Here is a 19,849-nt window from a genome sequence, read left to right on the forward strand (position 1 = left end):
GTCAGAAGTAAAATCCTGCAGGAATGTTTTGCAGGATTGCCAGCAAACTGCTGAGGTGTGTAGAGGAAGAGGTAGCACTGGACCTGCTGTCTGCCCTGCAGGAGTGACTCCACCACCTCTCTGGGCAGCTTGTTCTATTGCTCTGGGAGGCTTGTTCTGTGGCATTTCATAAGCCAGAGCTTGTGTCTAAAACATGCTCCCTGTCCTCCCTAGCAAAGGCTCTCAGTTTGTGTCCTTTGGTGTGTGATAGTTAGAGGGCACTGGAAGCACACGTTGCTGCATGGTGGTGACTCACCAAAGCAGCAGGCCATTCTAGGGAAGATCATTCCTTCTGGCCTGCCCCTGAGGCATCCAGCCCACGCCTGCTCTGCTGTGGCTGTGATTTCTCCAGAAAGAAACAGAAAAACATCCAGCTCCCTTCCCACCTCCCCCAGGAATCAACTAAGCGGGGAGAACTGCTGGGAGGTATCGTTGTGCAAAATAGTTGTGTTAAAACTACAGCATTTTGGCTTTGTCCAAGCATGCTGGAATAAGTAATTCTGAGAGAGAAAGGTAACATATGGGACAAAGCTGTAGGCATTAGGAATCATCAATGAATATGTGAGTGGACAGGGGAAAGCAGGGTGGAGGGTGACTTGGCACTTGTATTTCTCATGGTTATTATCATACTGTTGGCCAGAAAGAGGTCAACTGCTGCTCTGCAACTGCATGGGTCATGGCTCTCCTAGCACTGCTTACAGCCATCAGTCATCTCAAGGGACAGGAGATTGTCTCCTAAATAGCAGTGAAAGGTTGGTTGGTTTGGGGTTGGTTATTTGCTCATCCCGTGCCTCACTAAAAAATAGCGGTGAGTCTCTTCTTTCCCCAGAGAGCCCTTTGTCTTTATGTATTTGGTTCTGTTTGACACCCCGGCTAAATCTGCTGCCTTGTTAATAAAGTCTGATTGGATGTGCTTTTCCTTTTCCTCTGAAAACCATGTTTTCCAGTGCCTTCTTCCATCAATGGAGTGGAGCTTGGGGCAGGAGCACAGGTAACTGCAACAGGACCCTAAAGCCACACCACAAAAACAGGCAAATCTTTCAATCAGAAAAAGCTATAAGAAAGAGACAGATGAGACACACTTGAGACAGAAGGATGTTGATTTCATGGTTTATTGTCACATTAAAAAAGTAATCTTACTGATGAATTAATATTTGCTTTTTAATATAAAAGTGCTTATTCTTACAAATCCTTAAGGCTCATTCTGATACATTACAGTAGGATTTTTCACCATCCCAGAAACTGTGCTACATGAGTTTTGTATGAACTGCGGACATAGCAAAATCTCCAAACAGTAAAACAAGTCATCAATAATTTCATTGCCTTTGTACGCCTGAACCTGTTTGGTGGTGTAACAAAATTTAACGTGAAGACAAGCAAAAGTAAAATTTTCTTGTATTTTCTAGTTTGGCTTGGAACTGATCCCCGTAAGATTTCCATTTTGCTCGAGTGAATGGAACAAATACATTGTTCTTGAATCTTAATTTTAACTTCTACAGCAGAACGGAAGGAGTGAGACAAGAGTGTTGCAGATGTAGTATTTATCCTATGTTTCTTGCTGAGGAAAGAGAAGGAAGGGCTACCGAGTACCAGTGCTGCTCACAGGTGATGTATTTGTTTTGTGATGTCCTTACGTTGTACTTCCACCTATGTAAAGCTCCCACCAAAGCCGATGTGAGTTTTGCCTGAGGGAGGAATAAGACTGGAGCTCTCATGGGGAACATTTTAGATTAAGTGGCTTATCGTGTTTTTGTCTCAGAATGGAAGAATGAAAGAGGTGAAAGTTACTAAAGCTCTTGTTTGTATTGATCGTAAGTGGACTATGATTTGTGGCACGTAGTATTATACACAGTTAAGAATATATGATATTTATTTTTAATCATAATCAGAGCTATATTAGTTGGATGGGCAGCGAATCTGCTATTTCTACTTAAATTTTAGGGACCTATTTACTGTAAATGCTTTCTTTTTTCAATAATAGGGTCAAAAATGCAGTAACTGAAACATTACCGAATGCGAAAGATAAAAATAATTTAAAGTATTCTGGAGCAAAGGGGGAAATGCTAACTGATCTAATAAATAAGGCAGTTTAAAAGCATTTGTGACTGCTACAGTGATGTATATACATATCTTACAGCATAAATTACTGTACAGAATGCTCTGCTTATTAACCGGTGTAAACGCTATTGCCTGCTATGTAGGGATGTTGCAGGATTTCCCTCATTGGAAATATAAACCGCTGTAGCTTTGGCTGGGTTGGTGAAGCCTCAGACAAAGCACCCTCGGAGAGAAATGTAAGCAATGTTTTATGAGGTGCAAATAAACCATGCTGACTGGAATGATTTTACAAAAAAAAACCTGCCAACGTTTGTGGCTATAAAGAAAATATGAAATACGATAAAATACAAACCCAATTCTGGACATTGTCTCACTCTTGAGTACCTCAGCTGGACAGGTGCTCACAGTTGGCTGTGTGAAAAGGGGAAGTGGGAAAGGCTGAAATGCTCCAGTATCCCCTGTATGCTGTGTGCACTTTCAGCACGCTGACCAAGAGGACAGTCAGCAGCTGGACCTCACACTGGGACTGCTGTGTTGTCTTGTCAACCACTGGTGCTACACTCAGCATAGGAAATGGGAACCCTGATTACTGTGATTAAAGCTACTGATTGGGTAAGTAGTGACAAATTTAAACATCCTGTTGTTTCAGAGGCCTGCACTCTCTTCCCCACCTGTTTGTTTTTCCTTGCCCACTTGCAGCGTGGTTTGGTTTCGGCTTCTGCATGACAGCAGCTCTTTGGAAGAAGGTCTGTGGGTCACTCTGTGTAGAGTGCCTGCTGCAACAGGGCCTTGGTCAGCAAGCATTGCTACAGTGCAGGTTTTGATTAATAATGCACACAGGAAGGCAGGGAGCTGTTGCTAGCAAAGTGTCAAAGTTTGTGCAGCCACATTTTGTTATACTTGTTTTTATCTTCATCCACCGAGGCCCTGCACAGGAAGATCTGGTTTTGTCAATACCAAGCGTTGGCCTTGGCCTCTCCATGGGGAAGGTTTTTGGCACCTCTCAACTCTCCTGCTTTGTCTCCAGGAGGAGCTGCTACAAGTCTGGCAGTGTGTGGGCAGGCCACAAGCCGTAGGTGGCCTTGTGTTGCCTTCATGCTGTTTATTGTAGATAGAACTGCAATGCTGAGTTCTTTTGCAGAATTTGTTGAATTTCCATTAAAAGAGTAACACTGGCATTTTGTGGGGTCACAGCTGGTCTGATCTTGTTGTCCATCTACAGAAACACCTTCTTCTGTTTAAAGAAAGACAACTACGCTCTCAGGCAACATACAAAAAAAAGTATCTTTAAGTGTTTACTAAACTGTAAAATACATTTTCTAGGTACTTCAGCAGTCTTAATAGAAGAAAGATGCACATTCAGTTCTTGAGGAGCTACTTGCTTCTTTGGGTTTGGGCCTAATGAATGAGAGAATGGGCTAGGGATGGTCCAAGTCCAAAACACATGCTTTAAACATTTCAGAGATAACTCTTTAGCTCCTACATATTTTCTGCACCTCTGCTCCCTCCCAAAGCAATGTCAGCCATATCCTGCCTCAGTGCACCTCGTGGTATTTTAGCAATTTCAGGAGGCGCTCTCAGTAGCAACAAGTGCAATCATGAGCCTGGGGTGGGATTTGTATTTTTGCTGTATGGGAACTCATCATTGGAACCAGATGACAGAAACAAGTTATCTATGGTGTGATTCATCTTGCTTAGACTTTTCAATATAGGGTGAGGGGAATCTCAACTTCTGTGTTAAAATCAGGCCTTTTTTACTCTTCTGTCCCACCTTCTCTTGGTACTCAACCCAATGAATCACTACAAAGCTGATTGTATGGCCTCAGTGATACAGTGAAACTCCTCACACAGGTGTGAGGCTGCCAGTTCCTGTTGGTTCTATGGCAGGGCCACCAAGTGGCAATGCTAATTCAAGCAAATCAGTAACACTTGAACCAAAGGCTGCAGGCTGCGTTGGCACTGCTTTAACTCCCTCCAGCTGTGCTGCTCGCTAGTCATCAGCAGTAAGGGCTTTGAGCCCCCTGGTTGGTGGTCTTTCTCATCCACCTTCACATCCAGAGAAGAAAAGCAGGTCAGAAGTCGTGCATGGAGTTACCATCTTTTCCTCAGGGGAAAACTGGTTTCTTCCTAGGGCTAACAAGGAAAAGGAGGTGGTGGGCACTAGTCCCACTGGAGGGGTAGCAACAGGAAGGCAGAAAGGTGCTGAGCAGCTCTGAGCAGCTCTGAGCTGTCCTCCATATATTGTGTGAGATACTCCTGTAAGTAATGCTCAGTTAGGGGAAGAAAATAATAAGTTGGGAAAGCTGTAAGAAGAGCAGACTGTGACCAGGGAGGCTGAAAAAAAGGCATAAGATGAATTTGTGTACTGATGATGGCTACTTTACTATGTGTGGTTTCCTGGGGAAAAGATGGAAGCCCCTGAGCTCCCAAACAGCGTTTTCCATGAGCAAATGGAAGATGAACTTGTGCGTCATGGGTGAGGGCAGGGCCCAAAGTATGAAAAGTGCAGATGAAAACATCCTTTTAGAATTCCAGTATTTTCAGACATAGAAAAAAGACTTAAGATGAGCCTCTACTTTGGTACTTATCTATGTTGAACATGTCCCCACAGTAAATGCGTCTTTCTCTGTGGATAGAGTGAAGGTTTCTTCTATAAGAATGCTAAAGGGAGAACAAAAGGGTGAGTAGTGCTAAGTGAGGAAGGTTTTCCTGGCACTGCCAGAATAATGTGAAGAGCAACAGAAACAGTTTGTTCTGACTGGCATTCAGTCCTTGGTGAAGTGCTCTGCAGTTCTTCCAGAGGTAACGTTTCAGAAGAGAGCAGGGAATTTCACCCTGTGATGCCAGCTAATAATGGCATGATTTGGGAAAGTAGTTCCCTGACCACTGTGCTCCCAATGTATTGACTTCCCAGATAAGCAACTGGTATTGCAAATGGACACAGACATTTTGTTGTTGTTAAGTGACTAGTCCTCTGCAGTGTGCTATTCTAAAAGAAGATATCCATCTGGATTCATCTGAAGATGGACTTGGAATAACAAATAAGTTGGATGATTCCGAGGCTGTTAGGAGAAACACTTTTGGTGAGACTGGGGAGGCAAACTTCTTTCACAGAAAGACAAAGTGGCTTGCTAACATTAAAATAAAATGAAGAAGTATATATATGGAATTCTTAGGATGCCTCCCACCTCTTTGTTAGCCTTTGCTGTTTGCCCCAGAATCACTCCTGTGATTCTTGCTTGCTGCCAGGCTCAAAGTTACAGATACCCTGGAAACAGCGATTTCACCTAGACTCTGACTCCCCTTGGTGCTAAGCACAAGTTTTATGTACTTATGGCACTTACATTGAGAGCTTGAATGATGTTTAAGGTGTTTGAGGGTCTTGTGGCTCTGGGCTAGGGGGTGAAATTCATCCACTGTGCCTATCAGATCTTTTCCACAGCTACAACACCACTTTTCTGCTGAGAGCACATCGTGACTTGGACATGTGAATTAATTTTCATGAACTCCTTCTAGACAGATGAGTGTTAAAGTTTTCCTGTGTTAGTACACATAAGAAAGAGGAGACCTAACTGTCTTGTATGATCTATGCTGTTCTCTATATTTACTCCTCAAAAGTGCCTTGGGACAGAGGAAATCCCCATTCTTTTCTTTTTTTTGGCATTCCCTTGGACTCACTAGAGTTCTTTGTGGTTAGCTTGAATGAGGCTAGGATTCAAGCTACACAGATCAAAAAAGAGAGGAAGCCTTGCTGTATTACTGCTGGTTTTGTGGAGAAAAGCAAGCCCCTTTGTGCATCCCAGGGGTTACTTGCTTTGTGCTCCAGCACCCAGGTGGAAAGGGAGCTTGGGCTGCCAAAGAAGATGACTACCCTGAAAGGGAATTCATACTTGAAGACTTCCAAAAGCCAAGGAGCCAGACAGCAAGCAGAGGCAAAGAATTACTTCAGAAACATCCAGCTACATCTCAGTGAGGAAGCCCATAGTCTTCTGAAACTGATAGAGCCTTGGATGGTCCACATCTCAATGCTTTTTCCTCTCTGTGGCTTTAGTGAGCTGAGGGCAAACAGAGCCTGCAGTACAACTTTCCCAGTTTGTTGATTAACCTTAAGAACAATTTACAGCATGGTAACTGGTAGTGCTAGATATGGAATCTTGGTGTTATGGAGGGCAAATGGCAGTTTTATGGGAGACATTAAAGTAGGCAATTTTTCATGCAACAATATTGGGTAGGAAATATTGCTCTCTGTTTTTCTAGACAGAATAGACATAAGATCATCCAAATGCTTTTCTAAATGAGTTCTGGCAAATTTATCTACAGTAACATGCCTTCCCAGCCTTTGGTGCACAGCTCACAAGCTAATGTAACAATTACAATTATGATACCAATCAGACCTATCAGGCCTTTTTAAGACATGAAAATCAGACTGCTTCTCTAGTTTCAAACACAATGAGTTCAAATATGTGATGTAAATGCTAACAGAAAGATATCAAAATGAGAGGCATGTTAGGTCTGTGCCAGCCAAGCCTCTACAGTTATCTTAACAAGTTCATATTCTTCAGGCATTGTTTGTATTTCCATCGTGGCAAGAGATTTTATTCTTTAGTTTGAGGATTCTCCCTGGAGGGAGGAAGGGAAACACTGCTCTTGTTGTGAAAAAGAAACATTTCTTTTTGACATACTAAGCATTAAGCGGATTATGTAAAGGCAAAGCATATTGCAGAAGATGTTCTCAATATAGTTTTGACCATGAACTCATGACCCTCCACAAAATTTAGGACAGTTGGGGGGGGGGGGGGAAAAACAAACAAACCCACAACATATTGCTTTGACAATCCTTTCATTTGAAAAAATCTTATAAAAATTCCTGGAATTCATCCACTGCAATTTACATAAAACTCAACCTTTCCTGCTTAAAATCATGAATCATTTAATGTCACATCTGCAGGGTATCCGAGACAGATGCCATTAATCCAAGTCATTTTGCAAATTCCAATTTCATTTGGATTAAAACCTACAACGAAGTCAGTGAATAGTATATACTATACATGCATTAAGGCTGGTGACTACTGAAGTCTCTTGGGTAGATAAACTAAGCACAGATTAGCCAGGTCTAAGTGCATGTCTTCATCTAGGGAAAAAAAGATATCCTGACATTTCAGTGATGTCGATTTGAATCAGTAGCCGTGAAAAATGGTTGAACGTTTGTATTACAAAAGAGATACGATGACACAGTCCCAAAGGTGCATTGCTTATAAATTAATTAGCTGCACAAATTATTTTGATAACAGTTACTGCAGTTCTGAGGTGATATGGCTGCTCAGTGATGAGTAGTTGATGATCAATGGTAGGCACTAGTAATATCCTTCATGCTGAGTGACTTTAATTACTATTTAGATTTACAGTATATACATATGTGTTTGTATCTACACTTAGGGCTTGATCTTCTTAACCTTCTTTACCTAAAGTCTTCACTGAAGCATCTTAACCTTCTTTACCTAAGGTCTTCTCTTCACTGAAGCATCTTCCTTGCCCTGTGATATTTGGCTAAAAGAAATAGGCAAATGAGCTGGGGAATCCTGCCATGTGATGGCAGGGCTGTGCTTGGCTTTTAGCCACACCCGGACTTCTGCACGTGTCCTTCATTCATGTCACTATGGAATAATGTAAACGATTAAGGTCAAGGATTTGTATTATCTTGCTGTCTTTCAGGATCCTGTATGGTGCTTTGCACTTCTTGTATCCACCTTCACTATGTGGGTCACTTAAATGTACTCCCGTTGCTTTATCAGCTTTTACTTATTCAGAAGCCTCGGTTTGTAAGCAAACCTCTCCCTCCATGTGTAATTCTTCTGGATTCATACAGGCTGATGTCTTGCTTGCACCAAATGAAGCTGCACACTGCTGTATGCTAAGAAACCTGCATGTTAATGGGCTTTTACGGCTGTCTAAAGCGAGTAAGCATCTTTCACTGAACCCCAAAGGATGGTATCTATTGGTCTCATCTAGAACAAAGAAAGTACCTTTGAGTCATGGTGGAATATCTGCAACTGCTCTGGTTCTTAATGTGGAGCGTATGCTTAATTGGACCAGACCTAAAGGCCACACGCACCTCTCTCCAGTTCAGGCCCTAAGAAGATGAAATGAAGTATTTGTTGTCACCACGTCACATTCAGCTCCAGCCATCTAAACTGCTGCAACTATTACGCAGCAAAAAGTCTGCACAGAAGAGTATTGCAAATCTCTTCACCAAAAAAAAGCTGTATAGGTGTGAGAAACCCCTCAGAAAAAGGCCAAAAACTCTAATCCATGTATATGACCAATTGGTTTAAATGGCTGCTATTTCTTCCCTTTTTGCCACCCGAGGTTAAGGCTCAGTGTGCCCATCAGGCCACACAGATGATGCCAGCACACAACCTAAAAACCAGTGTGTTTTTCCAAAGAAGCAATGGGTATTTTGGCTGGAATAATCAAATGTGAGAACAATGTACAAGAAATGACAGTCATCTGCAAGAAATCCTTAGTGCTTGGAAACGTTACAACAGGACAGCATAATTCTTGCATTTCTTTGAAGTTGCTTGACATATTACATCCATACAAAGAGTTCATTGTGATTAGGAAATATACCCCTAGTAAAATAAACATGCTTCAAAGTTCCATACTTGAAACTCAAATGCCACATGAGCAATAAAACTAAACTCCATTTAAGGCAAGTAATTTATGTCACGTCTAAAATTTCTCAACATTAAATAGCAATAAGGGCTCCCAAACCCCCAAATTATCTGAAGATAAACATCATAGGCACCATCAAAGAAAACAGAAGCAAATCTAATTGGAATTTCACTAATTGGAAATCCAATTAGTGAATCCAATCCTAATTGGAAATTCCACAGTACCTTCGTATGATGTTGAAGCAGCTGACAGAATCCACTGCTGCCGGTCTGGTACATCATGGTAGACGCCCACCGCTGGAAATCAGGCAAGTAATAAACAGAAAGGCACTAACCATGTTCTCCGTGATACTTGGGACCAAACAACTTGTGTTCCTGCTGAGCTGGGGAACAGCTGGAACTAAGAGTGACGAAGGACTTGGAGGATGTGCGCTTTATCATTTAAAGGCAGGCCCACGTTCACTCTTAAAGCCAGCCACACTGTAATATTCAAATCCGTGTTAAGAGGTTACCACAGCCTGATCTTAGGAGTTCTCCTGGGGAGGAAGGATCCAAGCACCAATCGGCACATAAGATTGGCTTGGAGATGAGCAGTCCTTATGTAGTTACCCTGGTGAGATGCATCAAAGAACAGGGTGATGCTCTGAGTCTGAGCAATAGCCAGCCCTATTGTAAGCAGCCTAGATAAAAAAAAATATGCCGGTATTGGAGCTCTGCATGCTGTTCAGCCTGCTCTTGAACACAGGGTAATACAGCCTTTCCTTCCAGAGATGTTTTACTGAGAAAACATGCTACTTCGTTTGGTATCTTTTCCTTTTTTAAATGCATCTTTTCAAAATCAGAGAGGAAAAAAAAGGCAGCGAGAACCAATCAATCAACCCTCCATATCAGTGGTTACTTCTACTTGCATCATCTACTGAAAGAGATTTTTGTACTCACATTTCCTTAACATACTTGTGAATTAAATTAGGAAACAACAATCAAAGGGTCAGTCAGTGACTTGGACAAGAACAGTCTACTGAAGTCACCAGAGCTGCTGACTTGAGTAAGGGCTACAAATCTAATTGCAAAGCAAGCAAAAAATTATATTTCCATTACAGAAGAAGAAAAATAAATGTGTCAAAACCATTGAAAATGAACACAAATGCGCTAAGGGCAAACACAGTTGGTATGAACTGGCCTTGACCTCAGCTGACCCAAATTAAACTCCAATCACTGTGGGATTAATTCTTCTGGCATGAAAAACACAGCCTGTCAACAGGAATGGAAAACATCCCACAAATCAAGAAACATTAAAGCCTAGTTGAGGATTATGCATGAAGAGTGAGAGGATTATGATAGGAAACAGTTCTTAGCCTGATGAGCAGAAAACTCTGCTTCCCAGAGAAAGGAAATTGCATGTAGTGTTCCTGTGCAGCCTAGAAGAATGTGCTGCAAGCTTCTGCTAGGTGAAAAAGATATGAAAATCAGAATCTATAAGATGAAGCCTTCCCATGCAAAGCCAACAATTGTTATGGATATCTGTCTGTCTGCATGTAGCTGAAATTAACACATTTTCTTTAGTGAGTGGATTGCAGTTTGCCATTTTTTTTTTTTCATTTATCTGTTTACTGCTGGTAACAGAATGCAGTTTCCCACCATCTCCTTTAAAGTTCATGCAATCAGCATATCTGTTTTCAGGCTTTTTGCCTGTTATTGTAGGTTATATTGTTGGTGTGGAGCCGAACAAGTGGTCAAGTGATTTAAAAAGACAGGAGATAAAGAAATGCAAGCAATCTGTCAAAACTTATCTCACATTGAAGGAATGCTGTCTTTCTCCATCTTAATGCAGACTACGCATCTCCTCTGTGTGCCCCAGCAGGGCAGCTACAGGGAGATAGAATATAAATATTGGAACTTGTGTGAAGTGTCCACGCTTGCAGTAAGTTCTCTGTTGCTGAGACTTGCCCTCATTCATTCAGTTCAGGAAAACCCTTGTATATGTGCTTAAGCTCTACTGAAGTAAATGGGATTTCAGCACAAGCTTAAAAGGTAAGAGTCTATTGAGAGCTTTCCTGAATAGGGATTTGTGCTTATTGCACTTGGTTCAATCACCCCTTGAGATTTTGGTTTCTGAATTTTTCAGCACACGGATAGAAAGGGTATGTTTTGTGCATTCAGATCAGTTCTTTCTAGTATTTCTAGTGTATGAAAATTTTCTGGAGAGTGGTACAGAACAATTTATTCTGAAGAGAAATCATTGTATATTGTACATATGCACAGATACATATCTACTCTCAGAAAACATCTTCTCAACATTGAAGAAATATTCACCTTTGCTTGGATCAATGCTGTGGTTGACTATTTCTGTAGCACAGTGTCCAGAATAACTGAATTATCCATGAAAGGTTATATAGTCCAAATGAATGGCACACAGTCATTATGACAAGTGAGTGCTATTCCGCACCCAGTGAAGTCCTTGTTGGGTGTACTGAACTAAATGCTCCATACTGCTGTGCAAGGTGATAGGTCCCATCAATGCATCCAAGTCGTTAAAAAATTCTACAGGGAGGGAAAAAAATAAAAAGATTTCAGCATCAGAAGAGTGAAGCTGTATTTGCTATTTGTCACCCTTTAATAGGTTTTATTCTTTTGCAAATTGAGTCAAGCTGAACATTTCATGGGAATGAAAGTTTAGTGCTAGTGAGATTAATTTTAAAGCCCCATGGTTCATGATGTTACAGGCTGATACGTAACAATTTTCTTTTGAAAGAACAAAACAGTGAGTCCTTCAGCTTTGCCTTTCGTTAATTTCCACTGAGTCTTGATAAAACAAACAGATGCTGGGCAAGATTTATATTAAGGACAAGTGAATCTAAAAGCCTATACATAAGTGTCTATCTCTACATATGCCAGATATCTAAACTGCCTTGATAGACAAATAGAGGCATATATACAACCTGACCATCCCAATCTAAAGAGTAATCCACCTAAATAGTCAATAGCTACTTAATTACATCCTTACAGGCATATAATGTCCATTTGAGATGTCCTTAGGCAGTTGATACATATATAGCTGACCTAACACAGGACATACAGGAGACTTCTGGAGCAGCAGTACAGGAAAGGACACCTCAAAGGGCATTGGGTAGCTACAGTTAGGCAACTGAACTGGATCCTGGTGTCATCTTCAAGGTGAACTGAGCAGCCCTCTGAACTCTGCTGTTTGTATTGAACAAAGTTCCATCCACTGCAATGAGAGATTAACCCAACAGCTCACATACAAACACCTACATTTAAGTGTCCTAATTTTGATTTGAATCCTGATCACATCCCTGCCTTAAATACAGTGAAACCAGTTTAACTGGGAAAACCTTACCCCGAATAGGGAGTGAGGGTGCCTTGTTCCTATCTGTCTCTCCTTGGGAGTGGAGGTTGGATGGGTTCTCATTTCTTTTGCAGAAATGAAGTGTACTCCTGATATGTGACATGGTCTGGCTAGAAGCATCTCATCCAGCTCCGTGACTCTGGGAGCAGAAGTCTGCCTTGCCCCTTCTCAAACCTCTCTCTCCAGAATGACACAAATGGCAGTGAATACTGCCCGCAGATACATCTGTGACCTGTGATCTGTCTGTCACCAGCAATGTACAGAAAAAATTAGTGATATAAAGATGCTTCCAAATGAGACAGCTGTCAAAAATTGCATTTTTTGGGTAATTTTGGGACAGACTAGAAAAAGACTGAAGAAAAAAAGAACCTCTGCAGCCCTACTCTGCTGACAGGATTCCTGTCAAAGCATTTTTTTGCTGATCAAAACATGTGATGTTCTTATAGATGGCCCATATCCTTGAATCACCCACCTCTATTTTCCTTGGCCAGGTTGTCAGCCATCTCCCAGTAGTCATAGCTGTGCAGGATGCTGTTGGTGATGCTGACGTGGTTGGCGGCCATCTGATGGATGCGCTGGGGGATGCTGATTATAGGAGATGAGGAAGGGGGCCCTGTGCTCCCCTGGGATCCGACAGAACTGACTGGAGAAGGGCTAGGGGACATGGGCGATGGAGTTCCTGTGCTCCTGAAATCAGATGTTGACACCATGGCTTCAAAGAGTGTTTGGTTTAAAACATGGAAGTTTCAGAACATACAGCAGGTAAGAAAATGTAACACCTGACAGTCAATATGTTCTAAGTTTCTGTGCAACAGGTAAACTTACTTTCCACTGTTACCCCAAGAAGATGGGTTCTGGGCGGCTTTTGATGAATTCTGTAAAGGAAAAATAATTAACAATGCACACAATTAATGTAAAAATACGAAATGAGGAGCAGCAGACAATATAAAAGTAAAGGAATATAAAGAAAAAATTGTGCAGACAGAGGTATTCGAATCTCTTGATGCAATTAACCCAGAGAGCCTGGTTTGGAATTGTGATGAAGCGGTGCTGTAGCACAGACTCAAATCACATTCCATTACACATCCTGAGATGGGGGCTGGCTAGGAAAACACGCTCGCTGATGCTCAACCTTCTCACAAAAACCCTGGGAGTTCAGAAGGAAGTGCTAGGACTCTTTGTCAGGTTTAGGCTGGAATTTCTTGTGATAGAGAAAACCAGAACACAAGAAAGCCGTGAGCAATCCTACAGAACATTCAATCATGTAATGTCTGATTTCCACCAATCATGGAACTTCAACCTGAATTTTTTTTTCCTTTTAATAAAAGATAGCTAGGCATACAGAAGGCCTAAGTCACTATCATCCTTGCTCTCTTTTGTCCTACTCTACTGTTTAGCAGGCCTCTAAGTTAGGAAAATAGGTCCTATTTCAAGATTTCAAGACTCAACTTTCTTAACTTCAGTGTTTCAGAGTTTTGTTGGTCCTGTGCCAGCAAAACTGCACGTCATCTGGCATTATCAGTGATGTTTCCATACACAGTGATCACATTAACTTAATGGTTTTCTGTAAGATGGGCACACTGCTTGAGCCTCTCCTAAAAAAAACCAACTTGTTTTCCCACCTTTGATGCATCCTCTGCATTCCTTCAAGTGTTTCCACACACCAGAACTGCATTTTGACACCTGGCCTTCTGTATTATTGCTATGAAAAAGTAGCCCAGGAGTGTCCCACACTGGGCTTTTCCTTCAGTGGGTTTCTTTTGTTTTTTTTTTGTTTTGTTTTTTTGGTGTATGTGTATTCAGAACTACTGGCCTTCCTCTTTCTAGTGCAACAGAAACTGAGCATGTGTTATTTACTTACAGAGCTGGAGGCAGGAAATTGAGAAAACTGAAATGGAATCAAGGATACTTCCACTGTAAATTTAAGTAGCCTCTGCCTTACTGTACAGCTTCCCACACCTTTTTTCTCATGTTGGCTATTTATTTTTTTTTAAATTCTCTGCTACATTACTTTTTTTTTTTTATATAATGGAAATAAAATACTTAAAAGGAGATTTAATAAGTTTTCTTTTCTTGTTTAAAATAGAAGTACGTCCGATTTTCCCTGAAAATATGTGTGAAATAGTTTAAAGCCATTCTCTGATTGATAATATATGTGGAAGCTCTTAATGCAGTCAGTATTTCATGTCACTTGGTTTTGAAAGCTTTTAGATACCAAATATGAAATGAGTGGAGAATTGGCTTGTTTTCCACTGAAAATTATGGCAAATGGATTTTTTTTCCTATTTTTACTTTCAAAGGTGAGAATACTTACTAATGTGAAACTGCACTATCATTCTATCAGCAGGAGCTTTGCAGAAAACAAGCTCATCTTGTCTGTAACAGAGTGTAAGTCCATTTTATGTTTGCTGTGAAACAGTTTCTGTCTGCGAGTAAGAGACATTTTACATGGTTGAGAGCCTGACCATGCTGTTCTTAATGCAAGCATTCTCTGAATTGGTGAAGAAAAAGAAAGTGTTATAATTGGCACATATTTCTTTCCCCTGAAATCAAGTCATTGTTAGAGAAACATAAGATGTTGAATTATATATTGCTAAATTTTTAGAAGCAATTACAGTGACTTCAATTTCAGTGTGACAATAACAGATCTGTCAATTTCCTTCAATGTGTTCATGTGTTTAAAATCTGGTCATGAATGCTTGTGGTTGTATTTGAAATTTTTTATTAACAAAATGTCAAAGGATGGATGTTTTTCATTTCAAGGTACGTTCTTCTGTTAAAAAGAAAAAAAGAAAGAGAAAAAAAAAAAGGAGCCTCATGTTTAAAGACAAATGGCTGTTCCAGTTCCCAAAACAGTTTGTCTTGAAACAGTTTGTGTTAAAGCATTTATATGTACATATTTATTTAATTAGAAAGATAGAGGCTATTTTTCTTTCCATGTAGATTAAATGCTGGATGGACTGACTGCTAGGAGGGCTCCACCATAAAGATTCTGTCCTTGAGATACTTTCAGAAAAAGGCTGCCTGTCAAATAAAATAGATTAAAATGCTTTGAATGACTTCCTGTTTTATTCAAAACAACCAGGCTGTAGACCAGGCAGGACCTGGAGATAGCAAACAGTAGCACACAAAGTAAAGCAGGAAGGGGAAGCCAGTTGTGCTCTGTCAACTACATGGCAAGTGGCTTGGTTGCCCTCTGGTGCTTTTGTACAACTCCCATTGAAGTCAGCGTGGGCTCTTTGCTAGTTCCTCGGGTGAGAACATGTCCCACTGCACTGCCTTACCTACCCAAGCTTCTAAGGGGAAGTCCTGCAGCTGAGGACTGATACAGATCAAAGTCTTCAACTCACAGGAAGTCTAGTGGGAAGTGTAATCCTGGAGGTGATTCTTGGAGCAAAATCTCCAAAATCTACCTACAACAGAGCAGGTTAGCACTAGATAACTGATTGAGTAACCTGAAAATGCCTGTTAGTACAATAAATTTCTTAGCCTTCCTGAAGGGACATGACTTGTATATTGCAAAGAGGGTCCCTTGTGAAGGCAAAATAAGTAACCAGTGATTAAGTGTTGCTATGGCAGTCTGTAACAATGTTCCTACCGACTTAGTGGGACAAGAACTAACCCCAGCACAGCTATTGTTTTTATTAAAATGTATTTACTGTAACAACACACTGATTTTAGAACATGTGAAAAAAAAAGTACCTTGAAATACTCAATAAGCGCTTTAGAATACTTGACAGCATGGTCTCTCTTGAGTCGGAACATCCTCCAGTACAGAAGGGCCAGGCAGCGGTAACTGCAATAAAAGGGAGAGCAGCAGGTGAAGTGTGCCTCCAGACAGTATTCTCTATGAATTATCTTAAATTCTTCAACTCATGTGCAGTGGAAGACTGGCAGCACTTTGCTTACTACTAAGCTCTTACTACTTACTACTTGTTCTGTTCATTTTACTTATCACAGAATCTTATCATACAATGGCTGAGGTTGGAAGGGACCTTAAAGATCAAGCTCCAATCCCTGCCCTGAGGGGTATAGCTTCCCCCCACCAGCTCAGGCTGCCCAGAGCCCCATCCAACCTGGCCTTGAGCGCTGCCAGGGATGGGGCACGACAGGTTCTCTGGGCAGCTGTGCCAGCGCCTCACCGCCCTCTGAGTGACGAATTTCATCCTGATATCTAATCTAAATCTTCCCTCTTTTGGTTTAAACCATTCCTCCTTGCTCAATCACTATTAGATCATGTAAAAAGTTGGTCTCCCTCCTGTTTGTAAGCTCCCTTCAAGGTTCCCCCAGAGCCTTCTCCTCCCCAGGCTGGACAAGCCCAGCTTGCTGAGCCTGTCTTCATAGGAGAAGTGCTCCAGCACTCTGATCATTTTTGTGGCCCTCCTCTGGACTCGCTCCAACAGCTCCGTATCCAAACATGGTTAGATGCCACAAAGTAGGTGACAGTGCCCTAACCGTATGCGTGCTGTACTGAGCCACTTCCATCCTTATGAAGAAGACTGCTAATGATCTTTCACACTTTGCAGTGGATTCATGAGCAAGGCTAGGTTAGGTGCTGCGGCCATGGCAGTCTGTGAAGAGAGCCACAGAGCAGGCTGTGATCGGAAGGGTTTGTGCACCTTGGTTCCCAGGTTTTAGCCCTGAATTTGATGCACTTATGCTTCGACAAAGGAGAAGTCATTATTAGCCTGGAACCCCCAAAAGATTTAATCTTTAAATTCATTTCTCGTTGCAAATGCAACAGCAGCCTTTCGGGGTGCCTCATCCCGCTACTGCACTCCAGCAACCTGCAGCCTACATAACAAACTAGCCATTCTGCCTCTATCTCCCGTGTGCCTTTCCCAGCAGACTTAGGCAGCCACGCGTAGCCTCTTGTCCGCCCGGGACCCACGCAGCTCCCGAGGCTGCAAGCTGTCCGCGGGGAAGCGCTACGCCGGCCCCCTCAGCCCGCAGCCGGCGAGTTGCGGCCGCCCGCCGCTGGAGGACAGCCTCGGCTCGGCAGACGGGCAGCGGCTGGCAGGCAGCGGGCGGGAGGGAGCGGCCCGCCGCCCCTCACCGCTTCCCCCTCCTCACCCCCCCCTTCGTTTCTTTTTTAGCCGCTTTTCAGTAATTCCCCACCTAAGCATTTTTAAAGCAATTCCCGTGCCCCGCGCTCCTCCCGACCGAGCCAGCAGACTGGCGACAAAGGAAGGGCGTTTAAAAGGAGCGCGCACCTCTGAATACTTGGTTCTTTCTACACAAATGATTAATTAGGACTCTTTTATTTATGGAGGATGAAGATGCATTCAGTTTGGGTTTTTAACAGATGGTTAATAGATGTTAAAAACACACTTGCTGATTGTAAATGTCCACTTACTGAGAATCAGTAACCATGTAATAGGTATTTGATGTATTAACTACATAGATATTAAATTAAAATTTGATTTTAACAGCGTTTAAACATTTTACTAGCCATCAGCAGCCACCCTACAGAATGTAAGGTGCGTGTGTATATCCTGAAATCTCTGTTTGGGAGGGAATCCAAGAGGCTTAATTATCGCCATCACCGTATCTCTCTTCACGTAATGTAAATGGAATTTACGATTATAGAGCCTAAATGTCAGCCACAAAGAAATTGCCAAACTATTGGTGCAAAAGTACATTGCTCATAAAAACAGCAAACCATCGGGCATTTAAAAATTAATTATGCTGATGTACGATAGCTGACCTGTCACAGTCAATAAGTATGAATTGCTTATTTACAGAGACAGAACGCAGACCTGTTGCAGTGATATGAGGGCTGGACCTTCCCAGAGCTGAAAGTATGCTCTTTCTTTCAACAGACAACATAATCCTATCTGGCCGCGTCCAGCGTCTGATTTTCAAGAACTGTCTCCCTGTAGAAAAGGAGCCTTTTGAGGAAATGGTGATCTACTAACCATAGTGCTGCCAACTGCTTGTCTTCTGGCGTGGCATTGGGGCCTGAGTGGGTTTTTAGTCTCACTGCGTACCTTAAGCAAAAGGAAAGAAGCCCATGTGAGTAAACCGACACAGCTTTATTTTACTGATCAGCTCCTACAAGAGCTATGCTGACCAATGTAATTTGAGCTGGCCCGTTATACGCATTTGCTCAAGTTACCAAACATACATGTCCTTTTCTGGTTGTGTTTTGGAACTATTTTGCCATTAACGGTGCCTCCCTGCACTCCTTATACAGCAGTAACTCCCCCACCATAGATCAGTGCAGAGGGAAGCCCAGCTGGCAAGGTGCTGCTTCCTGGCTTGCTGTGCTGCCCTACTGAAATAACCTCCGCCGTCGGGGAGCCCAGTTACACAGAGTTCACGCAGGGAGGTTTTTGCAGTGCTTGAAGGCAGGTGACAGCCTGTCTTGAAGCTGGTGCTGCCCTCACCCTGCCAATTCCGAGCGTGTCTACCCGGATTTGAGCCTCCGAGCAGAGCACGGCACAGGGGGAACTTGTAGCTCAGAGCTATTTTTGCACATATGACATTACGCTCAAATCCTATAAATATTAAACATCCACAGTGGTAACACTGCTGTTTCAAGAGTGTATGTGCTGTGCAATCATAAATTAGTTTCTGGAAATCTCGGCTTCCAGCTGAATATCTGAACAATGGACAAGGTTAGGACAACACAGCACTTCTGGGCTCGCTTCCAGAAAAATACCTGCTCCCCATAATTAGCTGCCTGTGGTTTTTCTTATCTTTGTTTTCAAACTTTAATCCTGATACATGTGCAAAGATTCAGTATGAACGTTTTGTTTTAACAGGTGTACCTAGTAAACCTAGCATATTTTTCTAAGCTGCAGCAAGTGAGATCAACAGTAATTCACACTACTCCACAACCACAGCTACATACATTATTGAAAGCTATGAATCTGCAAGCAAAATTCATTTCCACAGTTAGGACCATATATTTGCTATCATGATAAAAGACAGGGCAGACAAAGGAAGAGCTCTCTGCCTGTGATGGTGCAAGTATTGAAAAAAAGAAGGAAGAGATGCAGAGATGCAGTATTCTACTCTCCTACTGAAAAAAAAATATTTTACTTTGTTTAATAATCTTCCAGTTAGAAAGCTGGCCTCAATCCACTGAAATGCATGAGAAGACAGCCCTAAGTGGAATAAAATGCCAATGGAATTGTTAATGTTGGTGAGAAAATGATTGCATCAACACTCCAAAAAAGAGCTCCAAAAGAACGCAATTGTTTGAGGAGCTTTGCTTCATTATGAATATGATTAAAAATGAAATGTTTTAATTACTATGACCTTAGTGCTGATGAGACCTGCATGGTTGACTGTCCTAAGGAATTATGCCATCGTCACTGACAGTGCAGCTTTCTCTGCTAGTGTGCTGGACTTTCTCTTGCAGAGAGTTACTCAGATGCTGGGATGAGTTTGACCTATTTTTCTTGTCCAGCACTTAATATTAACTATTAGTACAAATTACAATAGAGGAAAGGACTTAGAAAAAAGAAACTCTCCTTGTAGGAACTGTGGGTAGGACTGTACCTGGATTATCTTGTTTGGATAGCCATGTAGCTGGGTAAATGTAGGGATCTGTTTAAGTGTGAGCTGGACTGTTTTCAGGAGTCCACTAGCATCCGTAGGAGAACACACACTAATGGGCCTCAAATGCCCATTTTTCTATGGCTGTTCACATCTTTCAGGTAACAATTATACTGTAGACTTAAACATGTTACAGCATTTGCAAATG

General features: G+C 41.9%; 2 protein-coding genes and 1 non-coding gene across 8 annotated transcripts in view; all 3 read right to left on the minus strand.

Moving 5' to 3' along the window:
- The window catches only part of LOC128071816 (lysozyme g), a 157,265-nt gene that overhangs the window by 135,173 nt on the left and 2,243 nt on the right, over nt 1-19,849 (minus strand). The gene's annotated exons all lie outside the window — the stretch shown is intronic.
- The window catches only part of AFF3 (ALF transcription elongation factor 3), a 319,206-nt gene continuing 310,328 nt past the window's right edge, over nt 10,972-19,849 (minus strand). For all 6 annotated transcript variants that reach the window (XM_052664882.1, XM_052664880.1, XM_052664881.1 and 3 more), the window contains 5 exons: nt 18,054-18,125; nt 15,838-15,931; nt 12,961-13,010; nt 12,608-12,822; nt 10,972-11,309 (listed from right to left, as the gene is read on the minus strand). In XM_052664882.1, coding sequence (XP_052520842.1) covers nt 11,188-11,309; nt 12,608-12,822; nt 12,961-13,010; nt 15,838-15,931; nt 18,054-18,125 — 553 coding nt within the window. In that variant the 3' untranslated portion in view covers nt 10,972-11,187. The remainder of the gene's footprint in view (nt 11,310-12,607; nt 12,823-12,960; nt 13,011-15,837; nt 15,932-18,053; nt 18,126-19,849) is intronic.
- Nucleotides 16,545-16,654, minus strand: LOC128071836 (U6atac minor spliceosomal RNA). The gene has a single exon (XR_008202021.1). It is a non-coding gene; the product is annotated as a U6atac minor spliceosomal RNA (small nuclear RNA).

Source organism: Tympanuchus pallidicinctus, unplaced genomic scaffold (assembly GCF_026119805.1).
Source record: "Tympanuchus pallidicinctus isolate F22 unplaced genomic scaffold, pur_lepc_1.0 scaffold6, whole genome shotgun sequence".
NCBI lineage: Eukaryota > Metazoa > Chordata > Aves > Galliformes > Phasianidae > Tympanuchus > Tympanuchus pallidicinctus.